A 17,473-nucleotide genomic window follows, 5' to 3' on the forward strand; every position below is an offset into this window, starting at 1 on the left:
CAAAAATCACTCAAACAAAAAAACTATAACTATATTTTACAGGTAACTTGTTATGCCCTCAAATGGCCAATATAAATGAAAAAGAATGACTTATGATTTATTATTTATATGATGGGTCAGTGATCCTGAGAGTGTAGCTTTTATATAAGACATGAAAAGAAATCCAAGTAATGAAATCTGGATTTTTTATTTCCCCGATCCAATTAAGTCATTCAATCCCCAACAAAAATGTGTTGTTGGGTTTTACCAAAAGTAACTGAAGGTGGCTGTGGTTCTACGCACAAGGACATAAAAGGGATGCTTCCAAAAATGACAAGCCTCCATAGTTACAAGTCTGGTGGTGAAGTACTACTTAGATGACTAGTCTTTTGTGACTTCACGATCATATATGAAGTCTTCTGGTAGCATCTCGGCAGGGATGCTCTTCAGCTGTTCATCAAAGGAGCGGAGAGTCCACAGTTTCTCCAGTTCATACAGTTCTCTGGTCTCTGGCAGCATGAAGTGAACCACCATATTCCCTGAGACAAAGACAGAGAGACACTCCTAACTGTAATTATAAACACTAATTTCAGCTTCAGACAGCACTTAAAACACATGGAGTACCTTGGGATGCGCTCCTACAAACTAAACTGGTACTAAACTGGTAGCTTCGGTTTATAACAAACATTCCTTTTGTGACACCATACCACTCCCAGTAAGAAAAAGTTAAGCAAAAGTTCAGTTTTCAGTTTAAACCTTGATTAGATTTGGCCAATAGTCTGGAACACAGTTTTTTCCTCATGTAAAAATCTCACTCATCAGATAATTCACTCAAAGTTTGTGCACAAATTTTACTTTACGCTGGAGTGCAGATTTAGATTAAAACTGGTTGACAGTGACTTGTGTACCAAATGTTCTGGCTCTCATAGAGGAGACTACTTACATATGTTCTGGTATTGCTCTACTTTTAAACCTTTTTGGGAATATATCAGTAAGATTGCTGGAACTGTCATTGATAAAGTCCCAGCTGTCCTGCTCTTTATCTTACTGGGTATAACCCAAACATTTTGTTATCTTTTCAGGAGAAACGAATAATATTAGCTGCCTCAACAGCTGCTAAGAAAATCATTATAACAAAATTGGTTTGAACCCACTATTATTATAAAGAGAACCTGGCTTACCATTTTTACCAATGTTTGTCTACTTGAAAGGTCCACTGCCAGAATCAATGGAGCCACTGTTGATACTGTGATCAACTGCTCTAAAGCTATTGAAATAATCCAGGAGATTAACTAAACCTAACCATTAGCCTTGCCTTGATCTCATTTCGTCTTACGTAACCCTTTCTATTTAGTCTATTTAGTACTATGGGCCACGTACATGTATGTGTATTTTTATATGTGTATATCTTTAATTAGCATATATTGTGTGTTATCTTTGTCGTTTTTGTGGTTGTCTTCTGCTTGTGTCGGGGTGTTTTGTTTATTTGTACGTTTACATTGACTCATTGTTTTTATTTTATTTGGGGCTTTTTGTGTGTAGATGTTACACCTCAAGGGATGTAATGGGTCATATCTGTGGGATAGATAGATTTGATTCCTAATGTACAGGGAGTTTTTGATATATTGATATGGAATAATATAAAATTAACTTACTATACAGTATATTGTAGCTGAATGCCCATGTTTATCAGTACCTCTCTGTATGTGAATCTGTACTATATTTGTTTGAGTCACTATCAGCCCAGAAATAACTGCCCCTTTTTTCATTCCTGTTCCCTAAGTGGAGTTCCCTATATGCTTGGTGATCTAGTTTTGTTTTATTTCAATAAATAATTCATCACAAAAAATTAACACCTGTTTACATCATCAGCTGTCTAAATTGGACAGGATCTAGAAACTTTACATACCAAAGTCAATGCACATCCAGTCCTCTGCATCCTTTCCTTCAATCTTGACATGTGGATCATGATTCGTCTTCAGAAATTTGTACTGGAAGAAAAGCATCCTTTGTATAAGTTTTAAAAACAACAACACATGTTGCAGCTGTAAACATCAGTCTGACACAGAGAAAATGAAGATCAATTACCACTTTGATGGCATAAAGAGCCATTGCGCGGAGATGTCTTGGCGATACACCGCTGACAACAACAAAGTACTCTGTATATTTGATCTGCTCTGGTACTTTAATCACACAGATGTCCACTGCATTTTCCTGATGCAGCAGAGACACCAGCACATCCAGAGTGAAAGTCTCAGAGGATCCTGCAGAAAAGAAGGAAGCAGAAACATTTGGCCTTGCACTATTCAAAGCAACAAACTGCTGGATTAATCATTAATGAAAACAATTGTCAGTTGCAGCTCTAACAATTTTCCAGAGCCCAAGCAGATGTCTTCAAATTGGTAGTTTTGTCTTCCAAATAGTCAAAATTTAGGGCTGCAACCAACAATTATTTTCATTATCAAGTAATCTGCTGAATATTTCTCAGTTTGCTTTGTAAATATAATGTCAGAAAACAGTGAAAATGTCCATCAGTATCTCAAAGCCAAAGATGATTGGTTATTATTTTACACTGCACTGTAACTTTTATTCTCCTGTTTTATCTGTCTTATTCCTTTTTAGCACTTTTTAAAAATTGTTTTTAAATGTCTTTACTTGTGTTGCTTTTATATTCTGTCTTAATGCCCTTTATGTTCTATGTAAAGCACTTTGAATTGCCTTGTTGTTGAAAGATGCCATACAAATAAACTTGCCTTTCCTTCAGATATCTGGTTTCGTCTAACCAACAGTCCTAATCCTAAAGATGTTCAGTTTATTAGCATAAATGATGAGGAAAAACAGCAAAGCTGATATCAGAAAATGTACTTTTTTTCTTTAAAAAAATACTTCATCAATTAACAAAGTCGGTAGTAGATCAATTTCCTGTCAATTGACTAATCAATTAGTTGATTATTTTTTCACCCCTATTTTAATTTCCTATGATGTAAGACAAGGAAAAGGTACGTATCCTCACAAAAAATTCAATCTATTAATCGACTTATCATTTCAGCTCTGAACATGAATACCTACTCACTTTGGTTCAGGTGGGCACTGACGTCACTCTCCTTTTCAGGTGTTTCCTCTTCATTGACGCCACTTCTCTTCTTTGAATTGCTACTTTCACTATGCAGTTCTGAATACCATCTCTTACTGTCAAGGTAATGAGTAGATACTTGACATGAGGCTAAATCTGCTCTATAATACCGAGACAAACACAAGCTGTGACACTCAGCTTTAGGGACCGAACAGACTCTTCTGAAAACACCCGTTTGTTCCACTAATACTCTTTTACATACCGGTGATACTAGTGGTTTAAAGCGATTAAGAATACTCATGATTGTAACCTAAACAATACCACAATATCCCAGTCAATGCCATCCACGAGTGTATGAAGGGCTAAAAACAGGAAGCGACTCCAGTCCCTGCATTTTGATTAGTTCGTACGACTTCTTCGTTGGTTGTTGGGCCTTACCTGAAATACTTGAAGTGCACCCTCTACTGACCGAAAAAGGGGTATTGACCTCAAGCCTTTATACACGATCTGTATGCCTCAAGCTTTGACAGGTGGATATTCTAGATATTATTCAATAAACTGTATATTTCCCCATCTTGGGTTATAACATTGCTTAATTGTGATTCAGATGTTTTCTTTTGCCTGGTGATGTTTTAAATCTGTAAAACAAAACCTCAATCAGTTTTAGGAATATTCAGTCTTGCATGTTTTATAACAGGTAATAATAAAACCTCAGGATATTTCATATACCTCAAGTTTTCTTAACCTGATAACATGACTCTGCTACTGTTTCACTGCACCTCATTATTCATTTCTTTGAATTGCTGAAAAAATAGATATGAGCCAAAAGTTAGGGGTCTGAAACAAGGCTAAAGTTTTCTAGTTATGCTTGTTCATTCTGCTTTGTGAACTGTCTTTCTTGTCCTTGAAGTATAATTATATACAATTTATACATATACATTATATGTATGTATACATATAATACATATAATATGTATACATTTTCTGCATGCCGAGTGTGTATCACTGTATCAGCAGGCAACCTTATAATTTATGGCAAATTAAACAAGAGACATTATACAGAATTCATTCTGTTTATTTCTATAGGAAAAATTCAGAATGAAAAATTCCAAAAATATATTGTCATACAAAATCACTACCCCTGGCCTTAAAAAGCCTCGATGTATAAAATTGTATACATTATGAAATATCAATAAGTCCATATTAATGCTACCTGAGTTATTCTGGTCTGTGCATTGTCATTGAAATCACAAATTAAAACATGTAAACAAATCATTGTTGTGCCTGTAGAGCAATGTGCATCTTTGTACATTTTGTTCCCTTTGTCTGAACACAACACCTCGTTCACATTATTCCTCATTCATCAGTACGGCCACTTTCCATCATTACATTCAGTTTCAAGCCCACAGGGACATGGTCTGTAAGGCAAGCCAGCTGGGTTATGAACGACACCTCTTCAATTTCCTATGAGGAGACAAGGAGAGAGAGTGTGGTTTTCATGATGCTTTATGCCTTTTTAACAGGGAATAACTTAATGTGAGAAATTGCTCTATCATGCAAATGACATACATGAAATTAATGGCACTTGAATTATTTGTGGCATCACAAAGCACCTATTACTTCAAGCAGACAAGTGGCATTGGAGAAGACAGGAGAGAATTGGGGAGAGGAAAAAGTAAACACAAGTGGAGCCACGTACTGTTCGACAGTGTTTTGAAATGGAGCTTTCACGGAACAAGATATAGTCAATCCGTCGTCCAATCCATGGCTGGCCAGCATCAGGGTAAACAAATGAGGAGCCGTCTTTGCGAACAGGAGGGGAGATATAATGCTTTCTCAGCTCCTCTCTCTCCAAAGTTCTACACAGACACATAGAAAAGAAAAATCAGTGTTAGTGAGCAAACTGAGTAGTTCCTTTGATATCACCTTAGTTGTTTTCAGAGGGAAAATGGCTTAACAAAATCGCAAGAGGGTGTACCTTTGGAGATGTTCTGGTCTGTTTACATCATCGTCATACAATGTAGGCTGCTCCAGCAGAGTACCTTTTAGAAGAGGCATTAAGAAAAACATGATGTTTTGTCAGACAAGTATGTAGTATGTACTGTAGTTTAATGGGTTGAAATGGTACGCACCAGTGACCCAGGGTTTCTCTTTTCCAGGCCCTGCCCTGCAAGGGTCTCTGTACTCCTGAAACAGACAGTGATTCTGTTCTAGAGAGTCATCTGGAAAAAACAAGAAAACCGGTGTTTATATACACACTATAGAAACTTTTAGTGAAATTGCTTTCATGAAAATATTAACAGGGGAAAAAAAGAAAATTATATGAGATAAACACACACCAGGTGAGCAGTTGTCAAAGTTGAAATCTCCACAGAGCACATCAAAAACAACATCCTCATCAGGTAGTCTGTTGGCAGCTTGAAAATCGCCAATCCACTTGGTTACCATGTTCAACTGCTCACAGCGAATTTCCCCGTCACCTGTTTTAAGACGACACAGACTAGCTATCACAGACCTGGCTTATGTTTGATTCCTTAAAGGAAACTGCCAAATTTTGAGTTAATCTAAACAGAAGATATCAGAAAAGGATTATAACTTGCCCTCTGGTGCATGAAGGTGTGTACAGTTAAAGTAGCCAACCACATTCTTCTGTTTCTGATTCTGCCCAATTAGCACCTGAAATATAAAAAAAATAATTATATTATGTTATATTATATTATAAGTGTTAATAGTATTACGTAACAATGACTAATTATATGATTTCTACAACACAAAAAGGACAAGTGCTTTATACATGATATAAAACAAGGCACCTTAACAGAAAGGAGGCCCTTGGCAGCCAGTGCGTCTTCCCCTCGGCCATTTGGAAAGCAGTGGTACTGGGCTTCCAGCACTGGGAATCGGCTAGCAAGGAACAGGCCACTGTTGAAGAACTTGAAAGAGGAACAGCTGCATGGTGGCTGGCAGGCGTACACACCAACATCATAAAGTATGTGTCCATACACAGGTCTTAGTGCATTGACGAGTTTCTGTGCAGCCCTCTTATCAAACACCTCCTCTAGGCACAGTATGTCAACATTGGCTGGAAACAACGACGACACTTCCCAGGGTATGTCGTCTTGCTGGCGGAGACCCTGGGAGAGCAAAGCTCGGGGAGCACTTCGGTGGCTCATTTGGCCCTGCTGGTTCGGATTGGAGTTGAGGGTGGACGGTGATTCTGTAGAGGGCTCTTTTGTATCATCACAGGGCACACAAACCACATGACTATTGGTACTTGGGATTGGACCATGTCCTTCAGCTGAGTCTCTCTCTGAATGGTGACTTAGGGGCTGCGCCTGTCTATCTGTGGCCCCATATGTAGATGAGTTACCTGTCGGGAGTATGCTGTTAGAGGGACTGAGAGTACCACAGCTGCTGGGGGAGTCAACAAATATGCGAATATGGGGTCGAACCACACCTTGCACAATGCACTGGCCAATAGCAGTCGCCCTGTGCTGTGTCTGTCCAAGGTTATTGAAGCGAGCCAGGCTGTCGGGCAAAAGACATAGGTTGGCTGATGCAAAGCCAAATGATGCCTTTCCTTCCAGCTCAAAGCCCCTGTGCATCTCCCTCTCTGGTGGGGATAGTGTCTCTCGGTGGTAGCAGAAGGGTCTGCGGCAGGCCTGAAGCGGTGCCCAGAGCAGAAAGCCTAGGAAGGCCAAGGGGGCTGTAGCAAGAAAAAGAATGAAGAAGATGATGGAGCCAAAGAAGACTTGTAGGGGGTAGAGGTAGCATTCCTGCTCCAGTCGCTGGGTTCGCTCCAGGGTGGTGGACTTGCACACCGCAATAAGACGATCAAGAAACAAGAAACAAGGCAGAATCAATGCCCATCCCACAGCATGGATGCCTGCGACAAAGCAATTAGGAAATGGAGACTCGCGCAGGGCCATGCTCTTCCCCTTATCTAAACAAAATGCAGGACTTTCCGTTCTAGCCGCATTCCTGTGCGCTCCATCATAGGCTCCACTGGACACTAAGACAGGAGAAGGAAATCAGTGTTATGATATGGCTCTATTCTTACAATCCATATATACATTTACAATCTGGGCTCTCAAGAGTAACTTGCTCCCCTTTTTCTTCATGACCACACATGCAGTTGTGGAAAATATGAAGCAATTGAAAGATGTACTGACATAACTGGAATACAGTCAGATACAGAGGGGAGATCAGACTAGCTTACTGCACGCTTATGCAATGCATCATGATCACTTTTAAAAGAGGCAAAGAGAAAAACATGACGTAAACACCCTAATCCAGCTGTCACCATCTGCACAGTGTTGCTAACCTCTGGTGATGTGAGACTACAATGAACAAGATCACCACACCTTTATGTGTATTTAGAGATTAGCTGTATAGTCTAATGTCAATGGGCGTTTTAAGGCAAGGCAAGTTTATTTGTATAGCACATTTCAACAAGGCAATTTGCTTTACATAGCCTAAAACATAAAGGCATCAAGACAGAATGTAAAAGCAACACAAGCCAATATAAAAAGACATTTTAACGCAATTAAAAAGTGTAATTTGGAAATAAAAATAGGCTAAAATAGAATAAGACATGAAACAGGAGAGTTAAGTTATTGTGCAGCATAAGATATTAATCAAAAGCCTCAAATTTGATTTAAAAAAGGCAGCAGCAAACAGAAAAGTCTTGGTTTAAAAGAACTGGATTAAGTAAAAACCCACCCCAAATTAATCCATAAATAATCTTCAAACTGTCATACAGCTGAATTTTTATTGAAACATTTCTCAAATATAATACCTACAAAATATGTCACACGATGACATAAATTCTAGACCTGATATTTTGATTTTCAGCACTGAGAGTGCTGTCAGTGTTTGTCTGGATGAATTTTACAGTCCTAAATCACTTTTCATAATGTAAACTCTTGTTGATTTAACGTGGATTTGCCCTTTAATGTTAACATGTCACATTCAAAGATTCACCCTGATTGCAGACACTGGGCTCTGACTCAAAATAGGGAGGTTGCAAACCCCACCACCCTGATTATATATGCATGTGCCCCATTCAAAAGAAGATAACGTCACTTAAACCATTAAGTAACCTTGTCTTTTAATAGTCTAGTGATACTAAATAACAATTCAATCTGGCTAGGTCCATAACAAACTCACTCATGATGCTGTATCTTATGATCCATGATGTGGGCCATACAGTACATCCCATATGCTTAACAAGCAGACATCAGTGGGCTTACCATAATTGATTATTTCTTGTACTGACTGAAGCTATAATGCCCCAGTTTGGACTAAATATTGGTTAAAATAACATGTCATATTAGATGTCTTATTCCAGACCCTTTCTGTTTGCATATAAAATCAGTTTGAGTGACCTTGAATGCTTTATGACTTCAATAAAGTTGGCTGTCCAGTTAACATACTTGTATATGAATAAGCAAATGTATGCAGGCTTTTTCCTGTATGCATAAAATCATACCCACACAAAATATATCACATCATATCTTTTATTAGTGTTTATTTCCAATTTGTGTATGGCGTAATCTTGCCAGATTTGATGTGTGTTTGGATAAGGTCATGTCTACCAGAGAAGAAGAGGCTTTCTATCCTTCTCAGCCATGTTGTAGAGGCAGATGAGCACAAGCAGCAGGTCCTTCTGGAGTTTTCTCTGTGCTGTCTTTATGATCCAACCACACTCTTCTGTTTCTGATTCTGCCCAATTAGCACCTGAAATATAAAAAAATAATTACATCATATTTTAACAGTGATAGTAGTTAGGGCTGCACCGGTCCAACTTTTTCAGTCCCAATACTGATACCTGGGCTTTGGTTATTGGCCGATACCAAGTACCGATCCCATAACAGTTAATTGTTTAATTAATAAGCTGCTTGCCTCACGGTGTGGAAGAGACTGGGACTGGGAAGAGCCTTTTATGTATATGGCTAAATCAGGCTTGACTTACTAAATGTTGCTTTCCTGACTTAATAAAAAAAATGTAACAAATAAATACATAGATGGGTCAATGACATGACATGCAGATTTTTGTGTCCGAGGGCACTACTTTGGTTTTAAATAATTTTAAATGATTCATAATAAGCATCATTTTATTCTATGAAACCTATTTAATTTGAACATATTTCCAGTTTATCATATAAATTATATATATTTTACGTTTTTCAATCTCAAACCCTCAAAATGTCAGATGGCACAACCGTCAGAGCAAGTTAACACTATATGAAATGTATTAAATATGTAATTTAAAATATGAATTAATATAACATATATTTCAAATAAATAAAGTTTAATAGTTTAATTGTTCTTAAATTGTTTGGAATATTAAAAACAACTTTGTCCGGAAATCTGCATATCTGAAATGTCAGGGTGGCGCAACTGCATTCATACAGCTCTTCCTGTCATTCCCACTGGAAGACCACACAGTCCCCGCTAGTATCTCTTCATGCCTTGCCGATATATCAGCATGGATGAAAGAACACCACCTTCAGCTTAGCCTCTCTAAGACCGAGCTTCTTGTCATGCCAGCCAGTCCTTCCATACAACAAAACATCAGCATCCAGCTCAAATCAACCCAACTCATGCCCACAAAGTCTGCCTGAAACTTGGTAGTCATGATTGATGACCAACTAACCTTTAAGATTCATGTGGCCTCAGTCGCTTGATTGTGTTGATTCGCCCTGTATATCATCAGGAAGTTCAGACCCCACCTGCCTGAGCGTGCAGCACAACTCCTGGTAACTCCTGGTATAGGCTCTCGTAATATCACGACTACTGCAACTCCTTACTGGCAGGCCTCCCTGCATGTACACTTAAACCTCTGCAGATGATCCAGAACGTGGCAGATAAAATAGCTCCTGCCTACGTGAACTCCCTCATTCAGGTCTACGCTCCTCCCACCCACCATGCTCTACCAACAAAAGGCGCCTGGTACCACAACAGGGCCCTAAGTCACAAGCTAGACTCTTCTCCTCAGTAGTTCCCCAGTGGTGGATCTGCAGAGTCCCTCTCAATCTTTAAGAAAAGACTAAAGACCAAGCTTTTTCACAAACACCTCTGCACTTGATGAACTGTAGGGAGAGAAAAAACAAAAACAAAAAAAAAAACATGCTTCTATGCACTCTATGTACTCTAATCATTGCCTTGTTGCACTGCCTGTTGGCATCTACGTCCTATTGGGCCCAAACTTAAGCTTTATGGCACTTACTGGTGTTGTTGTCTCCTGACTAGATCCTTGCTTGTGTTGTATCAGTCTCATATGTATGTCGCTTTGGATAAAAGCGTCTGCTAAATGAAAAATGTAATGTAATATAAAAAAAGGAAAGACAGGTAATACATTTAAATCTAAAGTTGGATGTTGGAAAACCAAAATACCCGCCCCTTACAATAAAGAATCCATAAGTTACTTTTAATGCCCAGCTCAACTACAAAATAGTTATGTTTTAGGCAGAGTAGACACTCTCAGGTATACTTGCTAAAAAAAATTACTTAAAAAAAAAAAAAAAGAAGGAAGTGTGTTTTTTTTTTCAAAAAACTTTTGGTTGTACCACCTGACATTTTTCGTCTGGTGAAATTGCAAATATAGTCTAAAACTGAACTAAAACCCTGTAAATGTTGTGCAACCATTAAGACTTGTTTAAACACACTCTTCCAACATCAAATAAATGTATTCTGTACATTTTTAACGTTTTATTAAAATTTTTTTTAAAAAGGCTTATTTGTCATTGACCCGGATAAAAATTTACTGAATTGTTATTCATTTATTGGAAGACACGAGGCAACTGAAAGATGTACTGACATGACTGGAATAGAGTCAGATGCAGTCAGATGAGATCAGAATAGCTTACTGCACTCTTATGCAATGCATCACGATCACTTTTAGAAGACGCAAAGAGAAAAACATGGTGTAAACAGCCTAATCCAGCTGTCACCATCTGCACAGTGTTGCTAACCACTGGCAATGTGAGACTACAATGAACAAGATCGCCACACCTTTATATGTATTTACAGATATACAGTCTAATGTCAAAGGGGGGGATTAAGTAAAAACCCACCCCAAATTATTCCATACATACATTTCTCAAATATAATCACACAATGACATAAATTCTAGACCTGATATTTTGATTTGCAGCACTGAGAGTGCTGTCAGTGTTTGTCCGGATGGATTTTACACTCCTATATCACTTTTCATAATGTAAACTCTTGTTGATTTAATGTGGATTTGCCCTTTAACGTTAACGTCTCACATTCAAAGGTTCATGCCCACTGCAGACTTTGCACACTTACTCAAAATAGGGATGTTTTTATTTGTTTGTTTATTTGATTGTTTGTTTGCTTATCAAAATAGGGAAGATTTGTTTGTTTTTCAAAATAGGGAAGTGTTGTTTTTTTCAAAATTGTGAAGTCTTTTTTGTTTGTTTGTTTTTTGTTTTAAAAAAATAGGGAAGTTTTTTTGTTTTTTTTCAAAACAGGGATGTTTTTTGTTTTTGTTTATTTAAATCAACATAGGGAAGGTACAAACCCCACCACCCCAATCATACATGAATACACCCAATTCAAAACAAGATAATATCACTTCAACCGTCAAGTAGTCTTACAACAGTCTTGCGATGCAAGCTTTCTATGAGTTTCTGTTTAGACCCATCTTAGTGGCATTATTAAGCTGCACCCTAATGGCATTGTCATGATTTCGAGCTCGTTTGACACCTGACCTTACCTGAGGCTGTTGGCTAGTAAGATGTACTCTGACTCATAATTTCCCACCTGAATATTACTCATGGGATCCTTTTTACGAAATTAAACACCAGAAGGCAATATGGATGAAGATTGAGCAATATCATCCAAAAAAAAAAAAAAAAAACAACCCATCCCTATACTTTTTGTATCGATTGCTTGATTAATTAAAGTTACTAGACAATTTATTGTGCAGGTAACTTATACTACATTACCATAACTGCAAATGACGTTCGTGTTTTTTGTTTCTGTTTTGTAAATAAGTGTCATCTTCTGCATGCTTGCAAAGAACATTTAATTCCAGATGACAAGTATTAACCTACAGGCATTTTCTGATATTAAGAAATCCCTTACATGATAGTAATACTGCAAAAAGTACATTGTGGAGCAGGCAATAGTCCAGCATGTGTAGCCTGAACTTAACAATGTTCCTTCAGAATGAATTAATGAGTTTACAATAATTTCAGTTTAAATATTGTAGTGAGAGAATGGGAAGGCCCATAACAAACTCCTGATTATAGCTTTAGTCCCTACTTTAAGTACTTTAAGTTTAGATTGATATTACTCCAACTTTAGACTCATTACTAATCAATTAGAACAGCATTTTTTCTAAATGAAGGTCCATTATAGCCTAGTTTCTAGTGGTGGAAAGTAACTAAGTACATTTACAAAGTACTACACACCGCTTTTTGACAACTTACAAAAAGCAGTGTGTAGTCAGGGTCACATTTCAGATGCCTATGAGCATATTAATAGCTCCACCAAATAGCAAATTTTCCCTTTAAACTTCTCACATGGTTTAATTTCAATAAATGTTCAAATGATCCAATATTACACTGAAAATTAAAGATCAGAGAAAAAGTCCAAAAACTGAAAACAGATTTGTGTATCAGAACTTTGTTTTTTCTTCTTTCCTCTCCCATCAATCATCTAAAAACCCACCCCCGATTATTCCATAAACAGTCTTCACACTGTTATACAGCTGAATTTTCATTTAAACATTTCTAAAATATTATATATACAAAATGTATCACACGATGACATAAATTGTAGACCTGATATATTGATTTTCAGCACTGAGACTGCTGTCAGTGTTTGTCTGGATGGATTTTACAGTCCTAAATCACTATTCATAATGTAAACTCTTGTTGATTTTGGGTGGATTTGCCCTTTAACGTTAACATGTTGCACACAAAGGTTTACTCTACTGTAGACTTTGGTCTCTGACTCAATATAGGGAAGGTGCAAACCCCACCACCCCGATTATACATGCATGCGCCTCATTCAAAACTAGATAACGTCACTTCAACCGTCAAGTAGTCTTACAACAGTCTTGCGATGCGAGCTTTTTGTGAGTTTCTGTTTGCTAAGCTGATACTCATACAGGTAAGTTGAGTGAGTTTCACCAACGACACTGTCACCGCCCGTATGCAGGTATGCTAAGCTAACAATTTTCACTCCATAAACGACTCAAGACAGACTTGGAAATCGTAAGGAAGTCTGGTGTACACGACGACATTACGTTGCTGTACGATGCACACACCAATTATTAAGTTCTCATATTTTATACATGCCTTACATAGTCTGCGTACATTTCAGTTATCAGAAGTCAAAACTGTCACCTGTCCATTTTCGTCAGCTAGCTTAACACTCAGCTAAAGTGGCAGCCCAGCTGGTTCTTACCTTGGCAGGAGACCGGGAGCAGACGGACTCATGAACCTATGCAGCAACTCCCTACTAAAACATTTCTAACCGTTGCTCTTATCTTTAAGGCTGTCACATGTTCAAACCCACAGTTTCCGGTAGCCGGATAAGTGAAATAGTTTAATTAACATTAACCCACGCTGTTCTCATAGATATATCTTAGTGGTATTATTAAGCCACGCCCTAATGGCGTTGTCATGGTTTCGAGTCCTCCTGTCATGTGACCTTACCTGAGGCTGTTGGCTAGTAAGATGTACTCTGATTCATAATTTCCCACCTGAATATTACTTATAGGAACCTTTTTACCAAATTAACACAAGAGGGCAATATGGATAAAAATCGAGCTACATTATTTAAGAAGACACGTGTTATACCCATCCCTATACTTTTTGTATTGATTGATTGATTGATTAAAATTACTGGACAATTTATTGTGCGGCTAACCTATACTACATTACCATAGTTGCAAATGACGTACATATTTTTTGTTTCTGTTTTGTAATTATTGTCTTCTGCGTGCTTGCCAAGAACATTTTATCCCACATGACAAGTATTAACCTAAAGGCATTTTCTGATATTAAGAAATCCCTTACAGAAACTGCAGAAAGTACACTGTGGAGCAGGCAATAGTCCAGCATGTGTAGCCTGAACTTAACAATGTTCCTTCAGAATTAATGAATGAATTTACTCAAGTACTGTACTTAAGTACAGTTTTGAGGTACTTGTACTTTACTTGAGTATTTCCATTTGATGCTACTTTATACTTCTATTCCATAATACTGTATTGTAATGTAATGTATCAATACTGTACTTTCTACTTTCTTTCTACCACTACATTTATTTGACAGCTTTAGTTACTTTTCAGATGCAGATTTGACATAATGGATAATATAACAAGCTTTCAAAATACAACACATTATTAACGATGAAACCAGTGTTTTCCAGCCTTTTCGGCCTCTGTTATCTTACAAAAAGCAGTGTGTAGTCAGGTCACATTTCAGATTATGAGTTATTAACAGCTCAACCAAATAGTGACTTTTCCCTCTAAACTTCACACATGGTTTCATTTCAATAAATGTTCAAATGATACAATATTTCACCAAAAATCTAAGATTAGAGAAGTACAAGAACTGAAAACAGATTTGTGTATCAGAATGTTTTTTCTTTTTTTTTTTTCTCCCATCAATCATCTCACATCCTCTCAGATTTATCTGGTGACCCTTTGGAGGGGCCTGACCCCTAAGTTGGGAACCACTGGACTAAACTAGCAAACTGTATATAAAGTAGTTCAAACTAGCTCTATAAATTCAAAACCAAATCTACTAAAAACCACTGAGCTCTGTAACCACTGAATCTAAATTTCATCTATGGTCTTCTCATTAACGCAAATAATCTTTCTTTTAATTTGACAAGTTTACACTATTCATTTCTAGTTGACATTGTGGGTGTATGTGATGTGCTATTGTGTCTGCAGATGAAAATTAGCTTTATGTTAAAAACAAATACAAATACAATACACCTCCAGCAGCTACAACAGTAACAGGCCCTTTCTGTTTGCATATAAAATCAGTTTGTATGACCTTAAATGCTTTATGACTCCAATAAAGTTCCACTTTGCATACTTGTATATGAATAAGCAAATATATGCAGGCTTTTTTCTGTATGCACAATATCAAACCCACACAAAATATATCACATCGTATCATCTATTAGTGTTTATTTCCAATTTGTGTATGGTGTAATCTTGCCAGATTTGGTGTGTGTTTGGATACAGTCATGTCTACCAGAGAAGAAGAGGCTTTTTATCCCTCTCAGCCATTTTGCAGAGGCAGATGAGCACAAGCAGCAGATCCTTCTGGAGTTTTCCCGGTGCTGTCTTTATGATCACACTCCTCAGAAAGTCTGGATTATTGCAGTCCACTCCCTGGTTACTGTATTCACCAGGCCTCTCTTTCAGGATCCCATAGTTGTTGACAACAAACTCAGTGAATGAAGGGTGAAGTGCTGTTTTATACCCAAACTGGTTCAGCCACTCCATAAGGTCAGAGTGCCTCTGAGTTAGATGAAGCTGATAGCCTTCATCCACTTTCCCCGTCAGTGGGTGTGTGCTTACCTGGAAGAGAGAACGAAAGGCTTGAGATTTCCTTCTGAGTCATATAAGTGGAATGTTGCAGTTTTTCTAAATTTACTGAGAATGGGATAAGATGTGATTGAAACTTTGTTCAAATTTGCACTCTTATCTTTGGACTGTAAGGCCAAAAGGGAAAATGTTTTTCATTGACTTTCCACAAACAGGTTTTTGATAAATAAATATAAATCTTCCCATCAATGAGAGATTTCTAACCTCTATAATTTTGGCTGGTATATTGAGCAGAGTGAACCCATAAAGCCTCCTATGGCCCTGGAAGACATAGGACAGAATTCTCCTATCTAATTGATAGGAAATCTCTCCCAGCAGTCTTTCTGGACCTGAAAGAAACCATTAAAACAAATAAAAAATAATTATTTTTTTTTGTTAACAGCGCTGTTACTGCTCTCAAATTTTGAATGTCAATCGTGACTCACCCTTGACCACAACAGGAACTTCAGTCTTACAGCTATGAAACTCTGCTTTCTCACTTGCATCTGTGTGCACTGAGCTTTGAATAAAGGACTTGAAGTCGATGGGGGATGAGGTTCGGTGTTCATGGTTAGATTTGGTTTGTTGCAGGTCTTTTCTGAACTGTCTCTCATCAATGGTGTTTTGCCAGAGACTGGATGGTTTTCTTCCTGGGACTGAGCAAACAGATATATATATATATATATATATATATATATATATATATATATAATATCAAATATAATAAATATTTGAGTAGATATATTTTGTAATCTGATTTTAATTTGCTACTTTGTGTGAAGCACTCTAACTTTTGAAAAGTGCTTTATAAATAAGGGTTACTATTACTAACATACATGACAAGTAGTGGTAATAACATACTGTAAAGACAATTTCTTTGTAATTCTGTTGCTAGGAAACAGCTTAGGTCAGTGTTGTCAGCAGCTGATAATAAACTTGCATCCATTAGATACAAGATGTTTATATTTGAAACCATGAAATTGCCTATACTTGTACATGCTTACATGTTTACTGAAACATGCAACAGAAACAGGTCATCACAAGACCAAAGATGCACGAAATGTATAGTTTTACTCCGATTTAAAAGGTAAAGCAAAACTTATTTCTTCAACACTAACTCTGGCTCAGAAATGTAACTCAAACAATTATGTTTTTACATCCAATTCTAGTTCCTGTTTTAAGTTATATCCTCTTTCTTTGCCACAACACTGACATGAACTGCATCCTGGCTGCCATCTAGTGGCAGAGATAAACTCTTACAATACCTGTTAAGTCCTCCAGAGAATCATTGTTGAGGCGCTGCACCTTGGCTCTCAGGTCTATGTTTTCCTTGACTACGCTTAGCATTGACTTCAACTGATCATTTTCCTGCTCCAGTTGTTCATTTTTTGACAGCAAGGCATCAACAGTTTTCTCCAGGTCCATTCTGCAGCTCCCAGCTTCACAGCTGAGCCACAAACACCCAAAACTTTTTGGACACGGACAGAATCATATCATATCAAATCACCAGTAGAACAGAATTCTCTGATGGGATCATGTGACCATGTCAGGATTCTCTCTCCATACAAAAAATTGAGATCATGTTTAGAAAATAGGCATGAAAGGTTATTTTTGGTATCTTGACAAGACAATCAAAACTCAAAGTCCACTTACGAGCTTTTTTCCGGGGGTTTTCAGCTACTGTGCTTTGATGTCAACAGATCCATCTCCATGGGAACTGAGCAAACTCCTGCTGATGAAGACTATGTGAAACTGATTAAAGACCCATAAAATTATATCAGGTGGACCTTGAGTTGGGATTGTTTTGTCAAATGTTTATACTGTTTAGTAACTCTGTG

At 37.5% G+C, this 17,473-nt stretch overlaps 3 protein-coding genes across 7 annotated transcripts; all 3 read right to left on the reverse strand.

Moving 5' to 3' along the window:
- Positions 1–171: 171 nt before the first annotated feature.
- On the reverse strand, positions 172–3,485 carry malsu1 (mitochondrial assembly of ribosomal large subunit 1). The gene is made up of 4 exons (XM_044360414.1): positions 3,053–3,485; positions 2,068–2,243; positions 1,889–1,970; positions 172–518 (listed from the first exon to the last, which is right to left on the reverse strand). Exons 1-4 carry the CDS (start codon positions 3,351–3,353, stop codon positions 361–363), a joined length of 717 nt encoding a protein of 238 aa, XP_044216349.1. The 5' UTR covers positions 3,354–3,485; the 3' UTR covers positions 172–360.
- Positions 3,486–4,100: 615 nt separating this feature from the next.
- smpd5 (sphingomyelin phosphodiesterase 5) lies at positions 4,101–13,715 on the reverse strand. Of its 5 annotated transcripts, XM_044359893.1 has the most exons (10): positions 13,496–13,714; positions 8,650–8,791; positions 6,510–7,064; positions 5,866–6,422; positions 5,653–5,728; positions 5,392–5,532; positions 5,185–5,274; positions 5,031–5,094; positions 4,752–4,911; positions 4,101–4,516 (listed from the first exon to the last, which is right to left on the reverse strand). In XM_044359893.1, the coding sequence occupies exons 3-10, from the start codon at positions 6,979–6,981 to the stop codon at positions 4,409–4,411; spliced, it is 1,668 nt and encodes a 555-aa protein (XP_044215828.1). In that variant the 5' UTR covers positions 6,982–7,064; positions 8,650–8,791; positions 13,496–13,714; the 3' UTR covers positions 4,101–4,408. The 5 variants fall into 5 exon arrangements, with proteins under 5 accessions (XP_044215828.1, XP_044215824.1, XP_044215825.1 ...); XM_044359889.1 differs by having other exon boundaries at positions 5,866–7,064; XM_044359890.1 differs by lacking the exon at positions 13,496–13,714 and adding an exon at positions 13,405–13,483 and having other exon boundaries at positions 5,866–7,064.
- Positions 13,716–15,216: 1,501 nt separating this feature from the next.
- Positions 15,217–17,413, reverse strand: LOC122987782 (speriolin-like protein). Its single transcript, XM_044359814.1, has 5 exons — positions 17,289–17,413; positions 16,901–17,103; positions 16,082–16,291; positions 15,861–15,985; positions 15,217–15,629 (listed from the first exon to the last, which is right to left on the reverse strand). Exons 2-5 carry the CDS (start codon positions 17,058–17,060, stop codon positions 15,297–15,299), a joined length of 828 nt encoding a protein of 275 aa, XP_044215749.1. The 5' UTR covers positions 17,061–17,103; positions 17,289–17,413; the 3' UTR covers positions 15,217–15,296.
- Positions 17,414–17,473: the final 60 nt, after the last annotated feature.

Source organism: Thunnus albacares, chromosome 8, assembly GCF_914725855.1.
Source record: "Thunnus albacares chromosome 8, fThuAlb1.1, whole genome shotgun sequence".
NCBI classification, from domain to species: Eukaryota; Metazoa; Chordata; class Actinopteri; order Scombriformes; family Scombridae; genus Thunnus; species Thunnus albacares.

What these genes read in the sequence shown, in the direction of transcription:
- malsu1 (XM_044360414.1), bottom strand. Translation starts at nt 3,353, where the DNA reads ATGAGTATTCTTAATCGCTTTAAACCACTAGTATCACCGGTATGTAAA. An exon ending in CAGTGCCCACCTGAACCAAA is followed by an intron (nt 2,244 to 3,052) that starts GTGAGTAGGTAT and finishes TCTTTTCTGCAG; the next exon opens with GATCCTCTGAGACTTTCACT. An exon ending in CTGGATGTGCATTGACTTTG is followed by an intron (nt 519 to 1,888) that starts GTATGTAAAGTT and finishes TCTTTGTCTCAG; the next exon opens with GGAATATGGTGGTTCACTTC.
- smpd5 (XM_044359892.1), bottom strand. Translation starts at nt 6,981, where the DNA reads ATGGCCCTGCGCGAGTCTCCATTTCCTAATTGCTTTGTCGCAGGCATC. An exon ending in ACACCTTCATGCACCAGAGG is followed by an intron (nt 5,533 to 5,652) that starts GCAAGTTATAAT and finishes GTCTTAAAACAG; the next exon opens with GTGACGGGGAAATTCGCTGT. An exon ending in AGAGAAACCCTGGGTCACTG is followed by an intron (nt 5,095 to 5,184) that starts GTGCGTACCATT and finishes CTCTTCTAAAAG; the next exon opens with GTACTCTGCTGGAGCAGCCT.
- LOC122987782 (XM_044359814.1), bottom strand. Translation starts at nt 17,060, where the DNA reads ATGGACCTGGAGAAAACTGTTGATGCCTTGCTGTCAAAAAATGAACAA. An exon ending in TTCTCTGGAGGACTTAACAG is followed by an intron (nt 16,292 to 16,900) that starts GTATTGTAAGAG and finishes CTGTTTGCTCAG; the next exon opens with TCCCAGGAAGAAAACCATCC. An exon ending in TACCAGCCAAAATTATAGAG is followed by an intron (nt 15,630 to 15,860) that starts GTTAGAAATCTC and finishes TCTCTCTTCCAG; the next exon opens with GTAAGCACACACCCACTGAC.